Source organism: Meriones unguiculatus, chromosome 14 (assembly GCF_030254825.1).
Source record: "Meriones unguiculatus strain TT.TT164.6M chromosome 14, Bangor_MerUng_6.1, whole genome shotgun sequence".
Lineage (NCBI taxonomy): Eukaryota > Metazoa > Chordata > Mammalia > Rodentia > Muridae > Meriones > Meriones unguiculatus.
This window is the reverse complement of record NC_083361.1, coordinates 21,078,922-21,103,139: the sequence shown is the minus strand read 5'-3', so window position 1 is coordinate 21,103,139 and position 24,218 is coordinate 21,078,922. Positions and strand designations below refer to the sequence as shown.

Sequence of the window (24,218 nt, the reverse complement as noted above, 5' to 3'; positions counted from 1 at the left end):
TCTCAAACAGAGCTTCCTTGAATGAGTTACCTAACGTTGTTCCTGGATTGCTTACTACTGTTTGACTCAGTGCTCATCACGGTCTGCTTTAATCTAACTCGATTTCACCATTACTGTATCTCCCCATGGAGAACACCTGACATAAGGGGTATATGTCTTGTTCACTAACAAATTACTGACTAGAATATATTTTGGCACATGGCTTACTTTAATAAATATCAGTTAAATAAATAAATGACTGAAGGAATGCCTAGGGCCCAGTGGTTTTTCAATGAATGATTGCATTCTATCCTTAACATCTTTAAGTTGATAGTCTAGTTTAGAAGTACTGAGGGTTAATAGAAAAATTTCTAACCATGGAGATTTAAAGCAAGCTGTGAAAGATATATTACACATTTTGTGTTTTTGGAAAATGTGTAAAAAGATTACTGAATATCATGTTTACCAACACTTAAGCTCTATGCTCTTGAGTAAGGGAAATTTTCTTAGGTCTTAGCTTTCTTTTTAGATCTTTGGATGATATAATTACAAAGAGCCTCACTGTTCCTCTAAGAACTCAAAGAGCAGTCAAATAAAGCTCCAAACGTGGTTGTTTATTCTTCCGTTGCTTCCTGTCTCATTCTATTCTTGACTTATTCTTCACTTGCTGCTTTGTTTGGGGTCTGGTCATTGTAGATGAACCACCTGCTCTGCCTTCCTCCTGGACTTCTATTTGTGAGTTAGCAGTGATAGGCATCTATGTAGACGCTAAAAGAAGGGATATCTGGGGGAACATAGCTCTATCTTCTTCTGTGACATCCTAAGTCCGATAGCACTAAGGAAGAGCTCTTTTCTGGAAAGGCCCTCTTCCAAGATGCCAGCTCAAATCCATGAAATTCCACTGTTTCATCCAATTTCATGGGTGGGGGTGGGGGAGCTTCTCCATCATTTCTCAGGGGTCTCAACAGCACTTACTGTTTATTTTTTAATCTTGCTCAGGCCATCATTAAGAATCTCATGACTCAAGTCTCTCCATTAAAGCATCTGAGTGAGATTTGCCCCTCTGTGCTGCAGACTTTGAAGTATAGAAGCATATTCCAAGCTGCCACTGAAGCTCATTTGTGGAGTTAATAAACATCCGCATGCAGGTTTCTTCTTTGGATTTAGTACAAATCCCTTCTGCTGCAGTTTTAACTCACTTGCTCTGGTTACATCTCACTTGGGAAAAAAACTACTGTGTCACTGTCATTCTGTAGGTAACAGAGCTCATGCACAGGGTAACACCTTGTGCAGAGAGTTCATGACAAGGTCTTTCCCCTCCCTATTGCCCTACTTGCTCTTTTGAAATCAGGAAACTCTTCCATCCTTTTTGGAATGTAACACATTCTCCCAACAAACCCAGGATATTCACAGTCTCTATTTCTCCCCATAGCTACAAGCTGCTCATCCCTCCTGTTGTGCCTGGCAAGTATTTGGATTAATTGTACACTCTCCAACGAGGCTGAGCCATCATTTAGCAGAATGTATTAATAAAAGGATCATTATCTAACAGCTCAGCCTCTATCGGCTCCCTCTCTAAGTTGGTGAGTGAAATTAATGAGGATGCTGTGGCCATGGCCAGCGGATCCTGTGACCCTGTCAGCATTTTTTTCCTGCTGTTCTATGTCACTTTCAGTCTCTAAGCTGATGCAAAGATGGATTGTAACAATAGTTTGTGGGTGGCTGTCAGAATTGATGGTGGTTTGTGTGGGAAAATGCATAGAGAGTTTGAGAGCTGATAGAATCAATTTAAAGAAAAGTTCCACTTGACAGAGAAATGTCAAGCTGTGTGTTTAAATGACAATGCAGTTATAATATATCTCATACTCGGGTGACCTGGGCTTGAAGAGCTTCAGAACTATACAGTATTCTCAACCCTAGAAAAGGGTCATAAAAATAATGCGACCTTTCTGATGACTCAGGTGGTCCAGTGAGACACAGCAGAAAGGGCAACATACGGAGTGACCTGGGCTTGATTCTGGACGTATCCACTCCCAGGTTCAGCATCCTCACCTGTAAAGTGTTGTAGAAATCCTGATACTGATAGGCACCCTATGTGGTACTTACTAGAAATTTGATTAGTCACCATTGTGAAGGGGAATCTGGGACTCAGAGGCTGAGAACATTGTCCAAGGTCACAGCCCACAGTGCTCCACACCGAGCTGTAGGTGTCTCACCACGAGAACAGTTACAGGCCTTGCAGACAAATGGAAAATATTGCAATTGGTAGTACTTTTCACATAAGGAAAATTCTTCGGGTTAAAGCCTTGAAGGACCAGCTGAAGTCATACACCTGGTCAGTGGCACAGCTGGGTCATGAGTCTACAACTGCCTGATGTGCAAGTCTGAGCACTTCGCCACATGCTGATTCTATTTATGATCACATCCCACTCACAGAGGATACAAAATACAACAGAACCCAGATTTATACCCAGGATGAGCAATTTAGGATTATGGGAAGCAGAACTTTGTGCTCTAACTTTTTGAAATCCACATGACCAACAAGAAGGCAGGTGGGAGTCTGGTTGTTTTTGTTTTTGTTTTTTTGAGTCTAACAGCTGAGCCATCTCTTCAGCCTGGGATTCTGTTTTTAATGCTAACATTCAACACAAGATATTAGTAAAATGATCATTTAAAAATATTTTAAAACTTTCATCAGTATTTTGATAGTTGGAGAACATTATACTAAATGAAATGACTGAGCTCCAGGCAGACAAAGATCGTATGATCTCAATCATATGTCGAAACAACAACAAAACCTACAAATAAACAAAAAACCATTGGGGCCATAGGAGTAGAGAAAATAATGATATCAGAAGGTTGGGGAAGTAGGGGCTAAGGAGCAGGGAGTTGTTGATCTCAGGGTATAAAGATTCAATGTTTTGAGACCCATTCCACAGATGAAGTTCTCTGATACTAATAAGGTATTGTAAACTTCATAATAGACACAAAAGTAAGTTTCAAATGTCTCAGCACAAATATGTAAGTGAGGCAATGTGTTAATTTGCTTGATTTAATCATTGCACATTTAATACATATATCAAAACATCACATCGCACCCCATAACTGTATACAATTATGATTTTATCAATTAAAAATAATATGAATAAAACCCCAGCATTCTGCAGTTGGTTGAACACATATGCAAACAGCAAACACCAAGTGCGCACCATATTAGAATTTATTAGAATACAAACTAGTCCAAACACAATAAATTATCTAGTTAAAAAAATATGAGCATTTACTATTTTTCGGTGGTAGCCTCCTGTTCCATTTTTGAGCAGTAGTAGTCAACATTAGAGTCGTTTATGCACTTCCAAAGGGCTCCCCAGGTTGAACAGGTAGGCACCAACTGTACAAAATAACCCTTTCCTATTGCAAGGTGTTTGGAACACGGGTGTTCATGCAGTCACATGGCTTGTCATCTATGGTTTGTCTGCCCTTCCCCTCAGTCTCCTTTTTCAGGCTTCTACTTGCTAAGAAAAAGACTTGGCATGTACCCATGTGTGGCGCTGTCGCCACGTCCAAGGATACAAACCATACAGCGATGGGAGTGATAGTGAACAGTCTTTGAAAGAAGCACCACAAAAACCCAGGCTAAGGTGGTGGCCCTTAGCAGCAGCTGTTTATGTGACAGGCTTCGATAGTCAAGGCTTCATCCCCAAACCCGGCCTGAGAGAAAAGGCTTGCAATGTTTAAAGTTAGAAAGAAAGCATCTTCACTATTGTCTGTTATTATGAATATCAATAATAAATGAATGTTCCTTCTGGCATCCCGAAATCTTAAATAAACTTTAGGCGTATACATACATAAGTACATATGTATATATACATACATGTATAGGTGGATATATATATATATATATATATATATATATATATATATATACCCAAAGGGTATCCGTGTGTATTTTAAACAGAAGATGTAGCAACTATCTGGAGTGCTTTCATAGATTAGCTTAAAAAATGACTTAGAGAGATAGAAAATGTTGTCAGAAGAAGGAGATGACACCGTACGACCTGGTAGAAACTACTGTTAAGAAAAGTACTAAGTGAGAATCTGTGCAAAGCATTCCCACTGCACACCCAGCTTTTAAATAATTAATATGTTTTACATACAATTAAAACACACGGCAGACAGCACTGAGAGTCAAAGACTTGCCCTTCATCTTGTGTACATTCTCAAAAAGGAATTGCTTAACCTTTATAGATATTGCACTTTGAATCATTTATGTATAGCTCAAACTAACATTTTCAGAGATATACGTTTTAAAAAATAAATAAACGCACACACATATATAATATATATTCAGGATAGGTAGCCTTTGGTTAATGTTGCTTATGGGGCGGGTGCAGTGGAAGTGTGTCGTACACACAGCTAATGAACATACATTCAGTTGGACATGCTTGGGGAAAAAGAAAGAAAGAAATGCAATTCAAGTGATGTGGGAGAGTTTGTTCTCGTTTCACGGACTGAGCATATGGTCTGGGGAGCAAGCAAGATGGAAGCTAGGACTCTGCTCATCCCTCACGTGAGTAACTTCTGCAGACCTTTCAGTGGGAGTGGCTTGCTGTGTCCCGGTTGTCCTGCTGTTCTCAGATATACCACCATAGCAGGACACATCCCCTGCCACCAGCTGACTCTGTATTATCTTCAACCCAAGTATCAGCAGCCTGTCCCAACACTGGAGAAAAATGCAGCTTCTTGGGTGTTCATAGGTCCTCTTCCCTGAGGACTAGGTACAGGAACCAGAAAGTCATTCCCTTTTGCACTGACTTTAGAATGTAACCATTGGGTTTGGTGAGACTCTCCCATAAGTCGTTTGAAAGGGATAGGAATGAACACCAGCAGGAGCGATACGACCCCAAGTTCCACTGGGTTAGGACTGAAGGGCCTTGGTGGAAGTTTAGGACTTGTGTTGCCCCGGGGACCTTTCCATCCCATTTCTTTGTTGAAGACCCCTTAACGTGATAGGCACATGCCTTCCGATTTAGGAAGAAAATGCAGTAGAAATCAAGCCTGTGGAACCAAGTGTTCCAGCTCACTGTTTAGGTTGGTCACCAAAAATATCATGCAGTTTCAAAAATCATTTTAAAGATTTCTTCCGAACCAGGGATGGGTTCAAATGCTGGGAATCTTGAAAAGGGGCACAAATAAAATGCAAAACAAGAGGAACTCTAGCTTTCTTATCTTCTTTAAAGCACACCTCAGGACACAGTCAATACACTCATGTGTGTATGTGTGTGTTATACATCTGTACATACAAGTGTTAATTCTCCAGGAAGCCCCTATCCGCATCCTAGACTCATTCCTACCTTGAATGGGCAAGGGGAGAATAATAAATATATTTTATCATCTTTGAAGCATCTGAGTTGAACGACTTTAATGATAATTGGCACCACCTAACTGAGCCACTTACATCAAAGGACATACCAGTGGTTGGCACAGCCACCCCTCTGGATCAGTTTTGTTTGTATTTGAGGTCCTCCATGGCGATGCCAGCTGGGCTGTGGTGGGAGCTAGACACCCCTTACCCACCAGAAGAGCTGCAGTTTCTGACCCCCCCATGACTGAACAGTTTTGGCAGGAGCTTGAGCAAGCAAGAGGCAGAACTAAAACTTGACGCATAGGAGGCTTCTCTGGGAAGCATGCGCAGTGCCACAGTAGGAAGTGATTTTGAATGCAAGGGTCGCATACAGCTGACACAGGGATGAATTGAAACAGTGGCAAGAGTGGGTTTGATTTTTTGTTTTTCTGGGCTCAAGTACTCCTCCTTTCCCCCACGCACCAGGCAGGGTCTTTGTTTTAGAGGAGACATAAAATCTATACATTATGGCAAATAGAAAACTGCCCCTTAGACCCCAAGTCTAAGGGACATAGTCATGTCGGTTTGGATCCGCCCATAGACATTCCTACAACAGTTTGGATGGTATTTGATACTTTTTTTCCCCCATGCTGTCATTCTGCAGCCAGAGTTGCCAGGGCCACTTGGAGACTACAACCCTGTCTTGGACAAAGGGCACCTTGGAAAAAAAAAAAAAAAACAACCCCAAAACAGTCAGCCTTGTTAGCTGCTGGCAATGGCACAGGGAAATGATGGATGACCTCATCAGCTACACACATGAGCGGTTAGTTCCTAGTAGCTGTGGATGGTACCAGCACTAACTACTCCTCTACCATGGTCTTTATTGGTCACAATATGACGGCATTTATAACTGCCATTGGGATCTTCAAGCCAGCAGGAACTTTGGCTGTCAGTGTGATTTTGTGAAACTAAGTGCACAAAAGAAAAACAAGATTCATGCTTTCCTTTCTTCTCTTCCATCTCTTCTCATCTGCCAGTCTGAGAGCTGCTCAGTCTGTGGAGATAGGAAATCAGGTTAGCACTCTTAAGGAGAGCTGTTCAGCCAGAGGATGGGACACCCTCTCATCTGGAAACAGATTACACAGAGGCACGAGTGCCAGCCCTATGCGGTCACGGAGATACTTTTATAGGCTTTCCATGTTTGTCATACTGGTATACCAGCATCTTGATGCAGTGTGAGTTTGCTGGTGAGATCCAAGGACTACTTGTTATGGAAAAGTTATGGTTGGTGTAGAACTGTGCAGGCTGCTTCTGGCACTTGAACAAGGCCTTGAGGGTAGCAGCTGCCATTGTACGGAACCGCTTGCTGATGAAGCAGTAGAGGAAGAAGTTGATGGCTGTGTTCAGTAGGGCCAGCATGTTGGCAACATCCAACATGATGTGGACCAGCCAAGTCTTCTGCCTGGGTGTGCCATACAGGTGGTAGAGAATCATGATGATGCGGGGGGCCCAGAGGGTGGCAAAGATGGAGGTGATGGTAAACAAGATGGCGGTGGTCTTCCCTGTGGAATAACCACGGAGGCGGAAATTGCTCTTCCTTCTAAGCTTGTACACAATGATTGAGTTCAGGATGAAGAAGATGGAGCAGGGCACCAGGTACACGGTGAAGCAGTGGATCCAGACAAGGACATGGTGAATGGAGGTGCTGGTGTAGTCTTCAGTCCAGATGTTAGGCCACCAGTAGTAGGGAATGCTGGTCAGGAAGCAGGTGATGTAAACACTCACAATGACTTTCCGGGTCCTGGCTGGGTAGGAAACCGTGTGGTATTTGAGTGGGTGACAGACGGCAATATATCTGTCAACTGTTAAGGGGACTGTGATCCAAATGGAGGTGTGGATGGAGGAGAACTCCAGCACTTCTATGATCTTGTCAGGGATCGGAGGCATCTGCATGCTCAAAATGAAATCTTCTAACAAGAAATCCACAAAAACGATGAAAAAGAGGACCAAGATGTCAGCAGCAGCAAGTGCTAGAAGATAGTTGTAGGAGGACTTCTGCCTCCTGGCCACCAGTTGAGACAGGATTATGACCGTCAAGATATTTGCTGTGGAGAGAAGAGAATCAAGGTTATCCCCAAGGCAGAGATGACTACTGGCTGCCAGTAAGACCCTAGGTCTGAGGTTTCTGGGGTACCTCTCATCTGGATAGGATGTCAGAGGATCAAATGGGTGTTTCTGTGGGACATCCAGCACCACAGATCACACCTCAGACGAACAGCTGGATACAGTTTAAATATATGCTCATGCTGTAGTTTGTTTGTGTCGCACGGAACTGTGAGAGGTGATGCTGACATTAACCTACTACAGATGTGAAACTGGAACCGCAAGTGCCCAGGAGAGTCCGTGCTGTGTCCCCAAATTGAATCCTTACCCAAATGTCTGTCCGAGTTACTGTGGAAATAGGGGTGTGATGGTTAATGCTGATCACCAACCTGGCAGAACCTAAAATCACCCAGGAGACAAGTATCTTGGGCCTACCTATGAAGGACTAATTGAGATGGGAAAGCCCGTTTTAAAGAGGGGTGGAACTGTTTCTTGGATTGGAGTCCTGGACTGAACACAAAGGAAAAAGCCAGCTGAGCACAAGCACCCATCTCTCTCTACTTCCTAGCTGAGGATACCACATGACCAGCAGCCTCCTGCTCTCGCCTTCATGTCCTCGTGAAAGATTGCACCCTGACAAACCCCACCCCAGACAGTTTATAACAGCAAAAAGACAAGTGTAATGCAGTGGGACTAGGATGCCTTTGCCTCCATGCTGCTTGAGCTGTATACCCTCCTTGTTATGGTGTTGGGGAGAGAATCCAGGGTTTTTACATATTGACAAATGCCCTACCACTTGGCTACATCTTCAGCAGCGTGACCTTTTAATAACCTTTATGGAAGTTAGATTCTAGGACCTCCTTTTAAGTGCATTTAAGGGATGACCTTTGCATTAATTTTAAAAAGAATTGTATTGATTTTTTTTTTGGAGCAAGTGATCAGCATACATTGTGCATACTTAAAAAACAATCACAAAAAATAGAAATTGCTCTTCTACTGTTTTCTAATCACCCACTTCTTTTCCCTTAGGATAATTGCTGGCAATAAACAATTGATATGTACACAAACCCATATATCACAGATGTATATGATTTTATACACACACACACACACACACACACACCCTCACAGAAACAATCTTTGATAGCTTTTATAAACACAAATCTCCCTGAATACGATGCAATTAGAAAGGCATTAGGGAATAATTTAAAAGCAATAACCCATGGATGATGTCTGAAAGTTATTTAGATAAAACTGATTCTCATTCATTCTTACAATCAACTCTGGACACTGTCAATCTTGCTTTGCAATCGAGGGTCAAAGAGAGCTTTTGTCCTCTGTCTGAAGTCTAGGAACAAAGCCAGAATCTCTCCCCCTTCTCCCCTTTCTCCTCCCTTCCTTCCTCTCACCCCTCCTTGCTCTCGCTTCCTTTCTTCCTCTCTCTTGCTCCCATTTCTCATTTCTCTGCAGCCATTTAAAACATTACCTGAACCCGATGTCACGGTGTACACCACAACCCTAGCATGTGTAAGTCTAAAGTAAGAGGACTGATCCAAGAGCTCAAGGCTAGGCAGAGCTGTGTGGCAAGGCCCTGCACCCAAACTCAAGGCAAAGCGCGCAGTAGTTCACAAATAGAACCCTCTAACAACAAGCACACCCACACAGCCGGTGCACTTGTCCTAAAATTACAGCAATTTGAACATTGTTTTTTATATTTGGTTCATTCCTTCATAAAAAAGAAATAACATTGCAGGCAGAGGTGAAGTCTGTCTTGAAATAGCTCCAAAGCCATTATTTTCCCTCCTCTCTTTCTCTCTCCAGGGGTAAGCAGAGTCTGCGTCCAGGGTGATGTTTGCCTGCTCTTGCTTTTCCACACTGTCACTATTCTGGCCCATCCCACTGTCCCCTTCTGTTATTCAGCAGTATGTTTTTGAGGCCTTGCTATGTCAATACTTGGAGTTCTAATTTATTCACGCGAACAGTTTTATAGCATTGTGTCAACTTAGCACAACTTGTGTGTGTGTTACATGTAGTTTGTTATTTCTACTCTATCCGGGCGGGCAGCACTTTTGAATTCATTTCAGAATTTTTCGGTTATAAGTGTGCTTGCTCATACCTCAGTATGGCCCTCACTGAGAAGCATGCCCATGTGAGATTTTACTGGGCAGCACACACAGAAGCGTGTTTATGTTTTAGAGTGCGTAGCTGTCATTATTCTTCTCCTTGCAGTGATCAGACACCCGACAGAAGCAGCTTAACTGAGGCATGGCTTATTCTAGCTCACAGTTTAAGGCACAGTAGTGAGGGTGTGAGCTGGCAGATCACATTGTGTGCGCAGTCGGGAAGCAGAGAGACAGTAGTGTGGAAGGCCTGGCTCTCCGGCATTGAGGCCTACCCCCGAGACTCACTTCCTGGAGCAAGGTTCTACCTTCTAAAGAGTCCACAGCCTTCCACACTGCTGACCGGCTGGGGATTGTGAAATACATGAGCCCACAGTGTTCGTCTCCTGTATCAGATAATGAGAACTGTCTCGGCTCAGCCGTTCCACATCCTCTCAGTAGCTGGTAGTGCCCGCTAGTGTTCTGTTTCAAGCCTGCGTCGCTCTCACTCTCATTCGAAGCACTTGGCGATGACAGAATTCTGGTTACATTAGCCAGGCTTCAAGCCATGGGTCAAGGTTCATGCTGCAGATGATAGTTTAATAATATTTATTCCAGGGGGATGGGGACCCACTCATTGTACCCAAAAGAAAACAATGATGAGTACACGCTCCATGAAGAGCCTACCTCAGAAAACATCGCCTTCTAAAAGAATAGTTTGTATTTGTAAGCCTGCTATCCCGTAAGTTTGTGTAGTCAGCAATGTTTTTAAGGACCTGTGAGTTATATGCAGTGAGGAGACAGTAAACGAGACAGATGTTGTCTGTTTTGCTTTAATACCCTGTGACTTACTGGTGGAGAAAAATGTTGACCAGGGGACAACAGAAGAAAATGCATAAATTCAGGTTATAGTGAGTGCTAGAAAGGAGTGGCTGGGAGCAGTGACCAGGAAACCACTTCTGAGGGAGTGATGATGTTCAAGCTGAGATCAAGGGACAAACAGGGAGGTAAAGAGGGAAGACATGTGAAAGGAGACGGCATTTCAATAGAAGAAACAACATGTGCAAAGGCCCAGTGGTGGGACACATGAAACATTGCTTTTATTAAGGCAAAGAACACTTCTATTGATTTGTGCTTGCTCTGTAAGCATTTTTGCACTTAATAGCTCTCTTTTATTAAACAGCTTTGTTGTGTTCTCTTCAAAAGCATTTCAAAATGTTTTATTCATTCTGAAATCCTTTCACCAAGTATTTAGCATCTATATTTGCAGGCAATGAACCATGCATGGGCTGAAGGTGGGCACAAATTGGCATTGCAGACGGTCAGGGTCTCCACCAGCGTGTGGAAATAGCCTACAAATAGCTACATACAGAAGAAATAAATGAGAAATGCACACAGTGGGCACAGGGAAGCTGGCAAGCATGCAGGTAGAGCGGAAGGCAAAGATCTGGAAAGGGCATCTAGATCAAAGGGCTGCCTTCTAGTCATTGCTTGCCATGACTCAATCTCATACAATTAGACTTTTCTGGAAATCAGGCTGTTAGACCCTTACTACACTAATAACATGGGGTACCCAACAGCCAATCATGGATGGTCTGGAGCAGGGCTGCCCTGGGGTTTCATCCTGGCTCTGTTGCTTATTGGCTCATAGATTTGGGGCAAATTTATTCAATTACTGTGCTTCAGCTTCCTTCTTTATAAAATGAGGCTGATAAGAATATCCACATCATGGGGTTGATTTCAGATGGAAGAATTATTAAACAAGACAATTTTCACAGAGAGAACAGTACCTCGTACATGGTAAGTCCTTGGTGACTGTGTCCTATTGTCATTCATTTGTGCATTCATTTATTCACTCACTCACTCACTCATTTATTCAAAAATAGACATTACACGAGGGGATTAGCAAAATGGACAAGTTTCTTTCTGTCACAGGAATGATAGAGTGAAAGAAGAGTGAGTGAGTGAGTGAATAAATGAGTAAAAAAAAAAAACAACACACAGCAATGCACAATGAATCCCAGATAATGATACCATGCAGAATAAAGGCAAGGGATGAGAAGTGACATTTGAGGTGAGAAGAAAGAGCTCACCAGGATGGAAAAAGAATTCTAGGCCTGTGCAAAGCTTTGGGAATGAACTAGGTAATGGGAGAACACAAAATAGTGATAATACTGTCATTTTATAGATGGAGAAACTGAGGTTTGTATCAGTTGTCCAAAGAAACCAAACAGGTGAAGAAACCAGGAAGATATTCTAGCTCTCTGTGACTTTACCCCACATTAAACTCCTTCCTCCTTTCCCTCCATTTCTCCTCCCCCCTACCCCCTGCCGTAGCCAGAGCAGGTCAATGTGTGTCTTCTGCTGTCATGCTCTGCCCTATTGCCTTGAAATAAGGTCTCTCACAGAACTTGAAGTTTTTCCTTTCAGCTAGGCTGGCTGGACAGAGAGCTCTTGGGTCCATCTGTCTCTTCCCCAGACTGCCATGGTTCTAGGCACCACAGCCATGTCCTGCTATTTCTTTTTATATGTGTGCTGGGAATATGAACCCAGTCCTCCTTGCAGAGCAAATACTCTCACACACTGAGCCACCTTTTTGATCTCTGTTTTAGTCTTGGACATAGGAAAGGGTGTCAGCCAGTCATTCAAATTTAGAAAAGTCTTGTCATTTCTCACAATCTCTCCTCACTCATTGAGCAGCGCCTCGCTGGCCTCTATAACTATCAGGTGTCAGAGGTGGGTAAATTCCAGGGTGTCCCCGAGAAATGTTCTGAGTGTGTTCTCTAGAATGACTTTGTCCTTGTCTCTTCCTCCCCAGTTGAACCCAGTTTCAAGCATGGTGCTAAAAATTCTCCAGATTGAAATGCGGCAAAAATATTCCAGTCCCACCTAACGAGTGCTTTAAGTCAAGCAAGCCATCAAAGCCAACAAAATTGCCAGGTATTCATACTTGACATTTCCCGAAGTTTCTAGTAATTGCTTCTCTTGAGAAACTAATCTGTAGACACGGAGTTTCTCATTTCTTTTGTGTGAGCAGAGAGATCTCCCAATCCCAGGCTAATATCAGGGACACTTAGGAGACCTTGAGGTGAGCTTTGGGGAGTTAGAGGGAACTGTGTATTGATTTTTTTAGAAAAGCAACGGGAAGGTAAAAACTTCAACTCTTATGACCTGATGCTGCTCTGACTTCACATATGAAAACTATCCATCATTTCTACTGTCACACATTTTTCCACAAAGGGAAAGTGGTGTTGACAGAGTCAGCGCACCTTTGCAAGGGGTGAATGAGCTGAGAAACCCACATCACCACTGCCTGAAATTGCATTTCACAGTTTCTCTCTAAAACCAACTGGCCTGGGGATCCATCCTGTTCTGGTGCAGTCAGACAGGCTCAAGCACTCAGGGAACAGAAAGCCCATGTTCTGGGACCCCGAGCGTCATCTCTGATATTCCTGGGACAACTGATTCCCTGCACCTGCCTCTTATAGTCTTCAGACGTGAGAAGATTTGGAGAGTGGCAGGGAGAACAGCACAGTTATGGTTATCAAACCATCCCACCAACTGATCTACCAGCTGCGGAGAAGGGTCAAATGTCTTTCAGAGATGTTTTTGGTGTCTGGAATGACTATGACGTCCCTGTAGGTTCCTTAGAAGAGACAGCTGGCTGGGGAGGCTGATCACTTAGAGTTCTGAGTTCATTTCTCTTAGTTCTGCTTTTTTTTCCCCAATTTTTATTTTTGACAATTAAAAATTTTCAGCATCTTAACTATCCCAGCACATAACAGTTAACATTAGTTCAACATTTACATTGTCCTGGGCATTTCACAATATCTCCTTTGATCTTAATTACCATGTGAGGGCAGTAGTATAATTTGAGAGCTCGGAGACTCAGAGAGGTTAAATCCCTTGTCGAGGACACACAGCTGAAGGGTGGGGAGGCAGGAGAGACCTTTGGTACCCAAGTTTATATGTTTAATCAATACACTGTAGACAGGCCTGGGAGATGGCTCAGTGAGTAAGAGCATTGGCTGTACAAGCCTGGAGACCTGAATTCTGGTTCCCAGCAGTCATGTAAAAACCAGCTGTGCTTGCCTGTGTCTTTAACTACAGCATGGTGGGTGGGGATAGGGGAGACAGGAGGTTTTCTGGGCCTTGCTGGCCACCTGGCTAAGAAAATGAGTTTCAAGTCAGCAGGGAACAACATAGAGAGAGATCCAGAAGGACACGAGATAACCTCTCTAACTTCCGTGAGTTCCTAGGCACACAGTGTGCACACACATAACACAGACACACACAATGAAAAAGACATTAGATAGTTAAAGTGTGTCAGCCCGTCCCCATCCCCATAATATGGTAGCTGGGCTCCCTGATGGTTTCCAATTAGCCACACCACTTGGTGCCCATGCCTATATAGGTTTTTCACTTTGAGCTTGTCCTGGGATATTGACCTGTGATGGTGACAGGAAGGCTTTGTGTGACTGTTGATGTTATGACATACGGGATCTTTGAACACCTGCTTTGGGACCCTGCTCCCTCTGGAAGACTAATTTTTTGTCATTCGGAGAGGTCATATGTGGGGGCTCAGAGTGAGAGGCTCACTTAAGCTTCTAATATCAGTGGTCAGCTATGGGGTGAGTCTCCATATTTGGTGCACAGGCCTACGGAGCTTCAGGTGATAGCAGCCCTCCATGCTCCCTGGATGCAACGGTGTGAACCTGAAACCAAGAGACCTGTTCTGCGGAGCTCAGTCTGCACATGAAGCATGGCACATAACCATAAATCTTAGCTTTGAGCTTCCCTGCCATGGAGGTTTTCAGCCAGAGAGAGAGCCTAGGTTTTGTCTCCTCCATGTCTATAAGAATTATGAAGCTTCTTTCCGCTGTTGGCTATTGTTTATTAACTATTGCTTGGGGGAGAGCAGCATGGTGCTTCCTTAAGAGTTTTGTGTATGTCTACAAGATGAATCCCACTAAACAGAAAAACACTGGTTTAAAGAACAAAATGCTTCTCTTTTCTCTTGTCCTATCCCTTGTCTCCTTTCATCTCCCTCCTACAGGCAGCTAAAGAGACTTTGTAAGAAGGAAAAAGAAATGAAGCTGTAGCTATAAAAAGACCAGGTTAGACGCCAAGAAGAACTTTTTGATAGTGACAGTGATTCTGTGAAGAGCAGGGCACCAAAGGCACTGTTGTTCCATCCATGCAGCTCTCAAAAATTAGAAAAAATTTAGAGAGAGAGAGAGAGAGAATTGCTTATCTGGGCTAATTAAATTCCTAGCCTAACCTTTCACAAATCCCATCTCTCTGCATCCTAAATTACACCCTTGTGAATTTCCAGAGAGCAATACTCACCTCTTTCTGTTGCCACTTAAATGCAGCCCTAGTTGTCTATCTCTCGTCTGAGGAGTGTCAGCTCTCACACCGTGCTGGCCTCTGGCATTTTGAGCTAGTCTGCTGGTGACGTTGTATACTCCTCAGGGTTCCCAAGACTGGGTTGTTAGGAAGGGCAATCACACAGCCTGCTGGGTAGGAAACTGGCTGTGACCTTGCTTAGATCCTGTGATGAGAGCAGATGGAACTGAGTGATGGGTATTGCCACCCTCCTCCTCACTGATACTGGTATTCTATGGTTTTTGGTGGAAGGCTGGGGAGGAGAAGGAAACGCAGGATGCTGAAAAGACTTCTTTGGGGGCCTCTGTGGATGGTGTTTGGAGGCTTCCAGGGGATTTTAATCTGAACTCTGGGGGAGGGAGACCTTCACAAGAGAAGGAGGGCAGGAACTCCTAAGGGTGGTTGTCTCATCCTGTATCTCCAGTCTCAAATGTTGCCAGCTGGGCAGTGGCCATCTTTGTTTCCCATGATTATACTTCTGCCTATCAAGAACTCTGGGAAATAGAGCTTTCTTCCTTTTGCAGGTTATGAGGAGCATAAAATTAACTGTGGACTAGGGAACTAATAGTTAAGAACAGACCCTTACCCCAAGGGATGCACAACTTTAGGGAATGGCCTTCCCACTCCAAGAAAGATTCTGAAGGGTCAAATGGTCTTGTTCTCTCTTTGCAGGAAGAACCTCATCCAAGGTATCAGGGCATCTAAGAACCCTTCCTTAGAGGAGCAGGGAGCAGGCTTCCTGCAATCAAATCCCAAGAGAAAGGTTTCTGTGAGCGTTCTAACCCTGAAGCCTCAGTATCAACTGTGAGATGAGAATCACAGCTATGAGAGCCCTTTTACCTTGTTGTGAGGTTGCACGAAATAATGTGTACACAGTATTTAGCATATTTCCTGGCAGTGAGTAAACACTAAAACAAGTAACTATTGTTGCCCGTTAAAGCCCAACCAACTGGTATCAGTTAACGATGGCAGAGCATGTGCAAGAGGCTAGACCAGGGGTAGATGCAGAGATGAGTGGGAGAGAGTTAAAGTGCTCAAGGAAACAAACAAACAAACAAACGGATGAAAGAAGGAAGGGAAAGAATTGAACATTCCTTTGGAATCTTCTTCGGGGAAGATTCTGATTTCCCTGGCCCGTTGCTTCTAATCTAACCCTCCAATTGTAGCTGATGCAACCTCTGTCCTCTTTGTTTTCTGTCCTTGGTGGAGAACATTGATTATGATCTACAAAATTAAGCCCTTAAGAGCCGTCATTGGATAACGGCTCACTTGTCTATTGCATCCTCTGATATAACATTTTTTCTTAAAAAAAAAAAAAATTAGTTCCTGGAGAGAAGATAAAGCTAGGGAATCTGTTAGCAAGATGCTGCTGCAGGAGGGAGAGTAAGTTTTCTTCGGAGATGCAGTCTTTGAAAACACACACCTGACCACTATACAAATAGGTAGCACCAGTTAAAGTCAGAGGGTTTTAGAAAAGAGCGAATACATGATGTTGGGCGGGTAAAGTGATTAAGGGGAAAGGGGAGAAATTGGAGGGGAGGAGATAAGGCAATGGGCTTGATCGAAACACGTGTGAATGTATGAAATTACATATAAAAGTGCAAAATTACTTATTCTCTTGAAAGTGCTTCAATTTTTGCAGCTTCTAACTCATTTGTTTTTTTTTTCTGTTTATTATGTTCTTTTCTATTACTTTCTTTGTGGATATGATGCACTTATATATTAGGAAGATTTTAACTTTTAAAATACTTTTGTATTTTTATTTTATTTATTATTATCATTTATTACAATTTATTCAATTTGTATCCCAGCTGTGGCTCACTCCCTCTTCCCAATCCCACTCTCCCTCCCTCTTTCTTCCTCCCCTATGCCCCTCCCGTAGTCCAATGATAGGGGAGGTCCTCCTTGCCTTCTATGTGACCCTATCCTATCAGGCAAGGCTGCACCCCACCATGGGGAGGTGATCAGAGAGCCTGCCACTGAGTTCATGCCAGAGAAGGCTCTTGCTCCCCTTACTGGGGACCCCACTTGGAGACTGAGTCTATGGGCTACATCTGAGCCTGCATTTAAGGTCCTCTCCATGCATTGTCCTTGGTTGGGGTATCATTCTTTTCAGGACCTCCAGGTCTCAGTTTTCTTTTGGCTCTGCTGGTCTCTTTTTGGCACTCCCGTCCCCTCCAAGTCTTTCTATCTCCCCACTTCTTTAATAAAATTGCATGCATTCTGCCAGAAGTTCGGCTATGGGTCTCAGTCTCTGCTTCGATTCCTCGATCAGTAGAGTCTTTCAGAGGCCCTCTGTGGTAGGCCCCTGTCCTGTTCCCTGCCTTCTCCTGCTTCCTATGTCTAATGCGTTTGCCCTTCTGAATGAGGATTGAGCATCTTCCCTAGGGCCTTCCGTGTTGGTTAGCTTATAGACTTTAGTGTGTTTATCCTATATTATATATCTAATATCCACTTATGAGTAAGTATATACCATGTGTGTCTCTGTGTTTCTGGGTTATCTCACTCAAAATGATCTTTTCTAGTTCCCACCATTTGCATGCAAATTTCATGATTTCCTTGTCTTTAATAGATGAGTAAATACTCTTAACTTTAACCTTGAAACATTCCAGACCAGTGTTTTCATTCTTTTGTTTCTATTTTTATATATTAAAAGTTCCATGTGAAATCTTTTGGTAGTGGCTACTTTGCCACCACATTGAAAGTATTCTTCGAACTACAGCTGGGCTCAGTGGGACAAGGATGAATTGGCGATGTCTGCCCAGGTAGAACAAATGCTGTGGATTTGGCCTGCGGCTCTTGGGTGTGGGATCCATGTAGCCTTTTGGCTTGCCTCTAGAAATTAACAGCGGTGGTTTCTTGTGTAGACTAGACTGGCAGGTCTCTCTCTGTGGATTAATAGGCAGTGAGAGCAAAGATGGCTGCCATCCCAGGAAAGGTTGACTCAGGGCAGTGGAACAGTGAGTCAGCATTCATGCTGCAGGCTGAAGTCAGTCCTGCCAATCAATTGACCTTCTCTTGAGAGCAGAATTGGTTTTGGCTTTTTGACCAGGGGCAACTTCCTTGGTAACCAGGGAAACTTTAGAGCTTGATCATAAAGCTACATTCAAGGCAGCCAACAGACCCCAAAGCTTCCAAACTATACTTCCTAGTGCTGAAGATGATTTTCCTTTCTTTTTCTTTTTGTTTTTCAAGGTAGGGTTTCTCTGTATAGTCATGGCTGTCCTGGACTCACTATGTATATCAGGCTGGCCTCAAACTCCCAGCCATCCACCTGCCTCTGTGTCCCTGAGTGCTGGGATTAAAGGTGTGTGCCACCACACCTGGCTAGAAGTTCATTTTCTTATGGCTACCTTCTATTGAGGACCTATAGTGTGTTGGTAGCTTTGTAGAGATGAGATGGTTTTACGGAATTTGCTGATGAACATTCTTACTTAGGAAGTTATAAACGCAGTTAATTTGTTTGTAAATTTATTAATACCTTACTATAAAGAACTTGCAAAAAGATTACACCATGCAGTGAGATGACACAGTTTAGGACTGTCATAGGAATATTTCTTTTCTACTTAGAGCAGTGGTAAATGTTTGCTTACAAAGTAAACTTCACTTATTTAAGAAGAGACGATACATGGGAAACTATAGGGAGATGACAGTGCAGGTGGAACTCAGGCCCTGGTCTCTGAGAACAAATGAGAAAACTGATTTTTCAGAGAGAATATGCCACCTGGCCAAGACAGCAGAGCTGGCAAAATGAAGAAGCATCTCGCAAGCACTTGATGGTGCCATTCTGGGTCAAGTTCTGAACAGAGTGATGGATGCAGCTGTGTCTTCCCAGTTCTGCGAGTCTGTCAGAAAGACAGATGGGGCAAGGCTTTACAAGAGCCAGTCTTGGGCTGGCAGGTGGCTCTGCAGCAATCACCAAGTGGGAGAGTTACCAAGATGGTTAGGACATCTCCAACAAGAGGTATACTTTTAGATTCTGGACTACCTGGTTGGGTTCCTAAATCCTCAGTTGTTAAGAGTCAACATTTTAATGAATTATCTGAGGAGTTCATGTAATTTTTGAATATATTTCTCCTCTCTCTCCCACCTTCTCCCTTAACCACCCCCTCTCCTCGTTATCCAACTTTGAGATTTATTCTTTTTTTGTATTTCTACCATCAAGTCTAGTTAGTCTTGGGAGTGAAGTCTGTCCCGACATGTGATCAATATATCAGGGGTTATATTGTTAAATAAAACTGGCTGTCCCTTACTCAGCAGCTTTCAAATGCCAATAGCTCTTCAGCTACTAGTAGGATATCCATGCTGGGGTTTTATCTGGCTTGAGCTTGCTGAGGTCTTGTGTGCGCTGTCACAATCTCTGTGAGTTCCTGTGTGCACCTGCCCTGAGTCCAGAAAATATTCTTTCCTAAATATTATCCACCATATTTGATTCTTGCAATCTTTTTTCCCTTCTTCTGCCAAGATTCCTGAGTGCTCTCTCTCTGTCTCTCTCTCACTGTGTGTGTGTGTGTGTGTGTGTGTGTGTGTGATGTATCATTTAGAGCTGAGAACTTCAGTTTCTTACTCTCTGCATATGACCAGTTGAGTGTTTCCACGTTAGTTGCTATCTACTGCAAGGGGGAAGCTCTCTGATGAGGGATACACTATGTCCATTTGGCAGAATAATAGTACGGATTCCTCCCAAGGGTCTATGACTTATCTAGGATCATGTTCTTGACCCCTTTAGCAGTACCAGATATGGGGTCCATGTGATGAAGCTCCAAGCCTTCATTTTTCTAGCTGGCACTCTTGATCATGTTCTGTTAACACAAGGTTCACATACCCTATTCTATCAGGAAATGAGGATGGCTGCTGGTCTGCTAAGAAGATTAGAGCCATTTGGACATATAAAACTCTTGGCTAGATCCAGGCTCAAGGAAATATTCAGTTAGCAGTCATTCTCATCACATATAACTGTTACGATTGCATTTTCTAAGGACACTGAATGATGGAAGATTCCATGGGGCACTGGCCATCTTGATTGAGCCTTCTCCTGGACTATGGAGCAGGTAGCTAACTCTGGACAAGAACTGTTTGACTCAAGTGTCAAGTTTAGTCAATACAAGTGTTCTTAGACTCAGGAGATGCCACAGGAGATGCTTCTGTGTTGGACTGGATTCTGATGTAGGTCCCAGGTGCCCAGGGAAAGCCCTGTTTCTGCTCAGGTCCTCAATTTTTATGTCTACAACCAGAGCAGGTTAGTAAGGGAGAGGGACCCATCAGTGCTCATATCTTAGCTCACATCTGGGAAGGGTGAGTATGGGTCTCACTGGCTCACAGGGACAAAGGGTGAACAGCAAAGACACCAAGAGTCAGGAGATGTGAAGATACCTGCCATTCTCACAGAGTGCTTACTTCTTCACACACAATGGCTGCAATATGACACACTCTCTAATAATACAATATCTTATTGTATTCATTACTTTTTCTCATCAGGGTGACCAAACACCTATACCAAAGAGGTTAAAGGAGGAATGCCTTGTTTTGGAGCATCGCTTTAGAGGGTTCAGTCCATCATGATGAGCAAACATAGCAGTCCAGGAAACAGAGCAAGACAAGAAACAGACAGAAATAATGTACTCTTAAGAAGCTGCTTCCAATGGCCTCCTCCATGTAGCTAGAAGCCACCTCTTGAAGTTTCTAGAGCCTCCCCACATAGTATCAAGAGTTGGGATTGAAGTGTTTGAAATATGAGCTAATGGGGAATGTTGCATATTCAAACTGGAATACCAGTATAAAGGGTCTCTGCCAAAATCTGTTTTTACTAAGCATCTTTCAACTGCATAAAGGGGAAAAGACGATTATGCATTCAGTGGAAGGCATACTTTAAGGTCTGAATTTGGATAATTTTATGGTCTAGTGATTTGAAATATAATCTTGTCTTTAAATGCTGAGTGCTGACAACAACTACAGCTCTCAGGCCTGGCATTGTGAAGAAACACAACCAAGAGTCTGTGGTGTGTTTTGTTGATAGAAGGATTCTCTGTGGATTGGATATATTAACCTATTACCAACTTCCCATAGCATCTACTTACTGTGGACGGTTTAGTCTATCAGAATATAACACCATTGCAAGTTGAGGACCATTTGCATATAGCACTTAATCCATACTAATGAAGTGGGTAAGATTTTCATCCACTTATAGATGAAAAATGCCAAGGTCTGGAAGAGGGGCGTGATCGCATCTAATGCCCCAACCAGCTTTCTTGTCCTCTGAAATGAATCCTACAAAAGCTGGGCAAAGCTCTTACATTTTAAAATAATGGTTCCCAAGGGCCGAGAATGTAACTTGGGGTAGAGAGCTTGCCTGGCATGCAGAGGTCAGCACCCAGAAAGTTTCTCTTTATTGAATACTTACTGAATGCACCTCACCTTCTGAAGTTTTGTTATGTATTGAATTTAACCCTCATACCATGAGGTGGACTTATAACTACCTTTGTTTTAGAGGTACAATATGGAAGCTGAGAGGGGTAACTGTCACAGGTCAATCAAGAAGAATGTGCTGGACCCCAGATTCAAACAGAATTTATGAACACTCTAAAGCCCATTTGACACACTTACTTGTTTATGCACTTTTCTGATCCTCTTGGGAGAGTGAACCATTATGTAAAATTGGTCCAATTTGTCTTTCTCCCCCCCCGCTTAGGATACCAGTATATATCAACAAGCTTGTGTGTGGCATGAGAAAGTCGAGGGAGAAAAGAATGTTTTTCAGAGGAGCCATATGGCCTTTGGGGACCCCTGGGAGTAGAGGAGGAGGAGAGGATAAAGGGATTTCTGGATCTAATGATTTTCTTGAACTCTACTGCACATGACTGAGATGACCCCATTGTCTCATCCGGTACCCAGCGATGTTCCCCACTGGCTAGTCTCCATGGCATTCATCCCATGTGTTCTCTTCCTGCCTACCCTGCCCATCTGCTCCAGCTGGTGTCTGCCTTGGGCAGAGACTGCTCATTTATTCTTTTGCTGTTTTGTAGACCCAAGGGCGATGGTCACTGGGTGCCAGGGGACTAACAGGAAGTCAGAGGCTTCCGAGCTGTTCATCTGGAGTTCACTGGGGTGTCAGAGGCTAATTGTGGCTCTGCTTCGGTTGTCGCTGTTTGATTAAACATCTTGAGCTAAGCACTGGCCATCCAATGGTTTGCAGGGGTATGTATTTTTAGCAGTGGGCAAATGGCTTATCAATTGTGCATATAAAATGCCGCCAAGAAGAAAGCCATCATTTTCTGTGACCCTGACTTGTTCTTCTAAACAGGCAAGGACAAAAGAAGTAATAAACAATGTTGACATTCACATATCTATTCAACAAATGTTTCCTAAGCCACCTACCATGCAACAGGCACTGTACCATTGACAAGGATGCAGTGATGAACAGATACACAGTGCTCCCTCTCCACGGGGACCTCATACCCTACTCTGGCCTGTAGGGCTGTGTGCTTCTATCCACCAGCTCTGTGGCTCCAGGTAAGTCACATGTCTCTGGACTTGCTTCTTTCATTTGAGGGCACATGCTGAACACATATCTTACTCTGTTCACGGACTAAGGGCAGAAAGGACACTGGATATGCAGCAACTGTGGCTCAAGGGATGAAGCCACCTGCTGGTTATGGTCAGGGTCAAGGGAAGACTTCTTAGGGGCATGAAGGAAGAAGCTAAGGAGAACAGAGTTAGAAGTCCTAGAACAGCTTGAGCAAAGGCGTGGAGCTCGTGACTGAGAAACACACTCAGTAAATAAGAATGTCAGAAATACAGTAGAGCTACAGTTCCCCAGCCTTTGACCCAAGCTTCCTTTCTAGCCTTGAGGCTATTGCTCTCAAGAACCACGCCCTAAAGACAGCTCCCAGCCCAGCATCCAAGGCCGTGTGTACACTTTAGCGGTCAACTTGGCTTCAAAATCCCAGCTTTTTCTTAGTATGAGGTTGACATCCAGCACCCGCAATTGCACAAGACGTTAGGGGAAAAGTGAGCTGGTCTGAACGTGCTGGGATAGTTCTCCTGTTTCAGACGCTGCAAGAGCCAATCACAAGGGCCATAGACCCCATTCTTATGACTGAGAAGGTCTCTCAGGGGCTCCTGGCATCATCCCCAAAAGACATGTGTCACAAATAAAAACAGGATGGTGAATACGCCTCTGCTACCCTCTGATTGTGTGATTTGGGGCAGTGGCTCCAACTTCTCCATGCCTGAGTTTGCTCAGCTGTGAGAAACTAAACGATGTGTTTGGGATAAGTGCTGTGAAGATCTCACGAATTGGGTGATACAATCAAACGTGCCAGCTATTAATTGGAAATTAACTTGGTCAAATGGTTGTGACAAATTATGACCTCATTCGGCATTTGTAGAATGAAAGATTGATGATGGATGGATGGATGGATGGATGGATGGATGGATGGAGGATTGGAAGGATGAAGAATGGGCTGATTGATGGGTGGAGAATAAGATGAGGATGGGTGAGCTGGATGGGCAGATGTATGTATGGAGAGTGGATGGATGGTCGGGTGGACCCACTGAGGCTCTCTGCTGAACATTTATCCACTTGCTGTTACTTTCATGGCGCAGCACTACATGCACCATGTCTGCTTCCTTCCCTGTGGACCCATTTCTCTAGGTCCCTTTCAGAAACTCTTCCCCATCACCTACTGCAGTGACTGATGGAGTGGAGTTCAAACTTCCCGTTTTTACACATGAGTGCGTTACTTAACTTTCTTCCTCTAGGCAAGGAAAAACAACATCTTCCCACCAGACTAGCGAAGAAGATGGGGGAGTTTATTACATGCACGAACACTGCACCATGCCTGGAATGCAAGCTACTCAGTGATATGCTTCATTTTGCTGAGCATGAGGGTCTCCTTCCTGGTATCCCGAACTTGCTAAAAGTGGGAACAATAAGATCATTGATTCTGAAACCAGCAACTCATATCTTGATTACTGCTCCTTATTTTTGGAACCATGGCTAAGTTTCTTCCATGAGCTGCACCTCAGTGTTCTTCATCTGTAAAATGGGGATGAAAACACCCACCTTTCAGGTTCATTATGTCACTTATATGATCGGACACAATTTAAGTGCTTAGAAGTGGTTTTGGTCCTTCATCTGGGTGAGGGAGAGTCCTTCATCTGGGTGAGGGAGAGTCTATGCTCTGGCCAACCTCCCTGCTCAGCCTTTCAACCCAGACGCTGGCCTTTCTGCTTTTAGCCTCTTTACTGTGGGCTACACATATCTTAGCAGGCTGAGACTCCTAGCTTGGTGGAAGCCATGTAGA

The 24,218-nt window shown here is 43.6% G+C and overlaps 1 protein-coding gene across 1 annotated transcript in view; it reads right to left on the bottom strand.

The window, feature by feature from the left end:
• Window positions 1–3,026: 3,026 nt before the first annotated feature.
• The window catches only part of Gpr139 (G protein-coupled receptor 139), a 45,071-nt gene continuing 23,879 nt past the window's right edge, over window positions 3,027–24,218 (bottom strand). Inside the window, exon 2 of the mRNA XM_021648791.2 lies at window positions 3,027–7,428. Within this exon, the coding sequence (XP_021504466.1) occupies window positions 6,494–7,428 (935 nt within the window). The 3' untranslated portion in view covers window positions 3,027–6,493. The remainder of the gene's footprint in view (window positions 7,429–24,218) is intronic.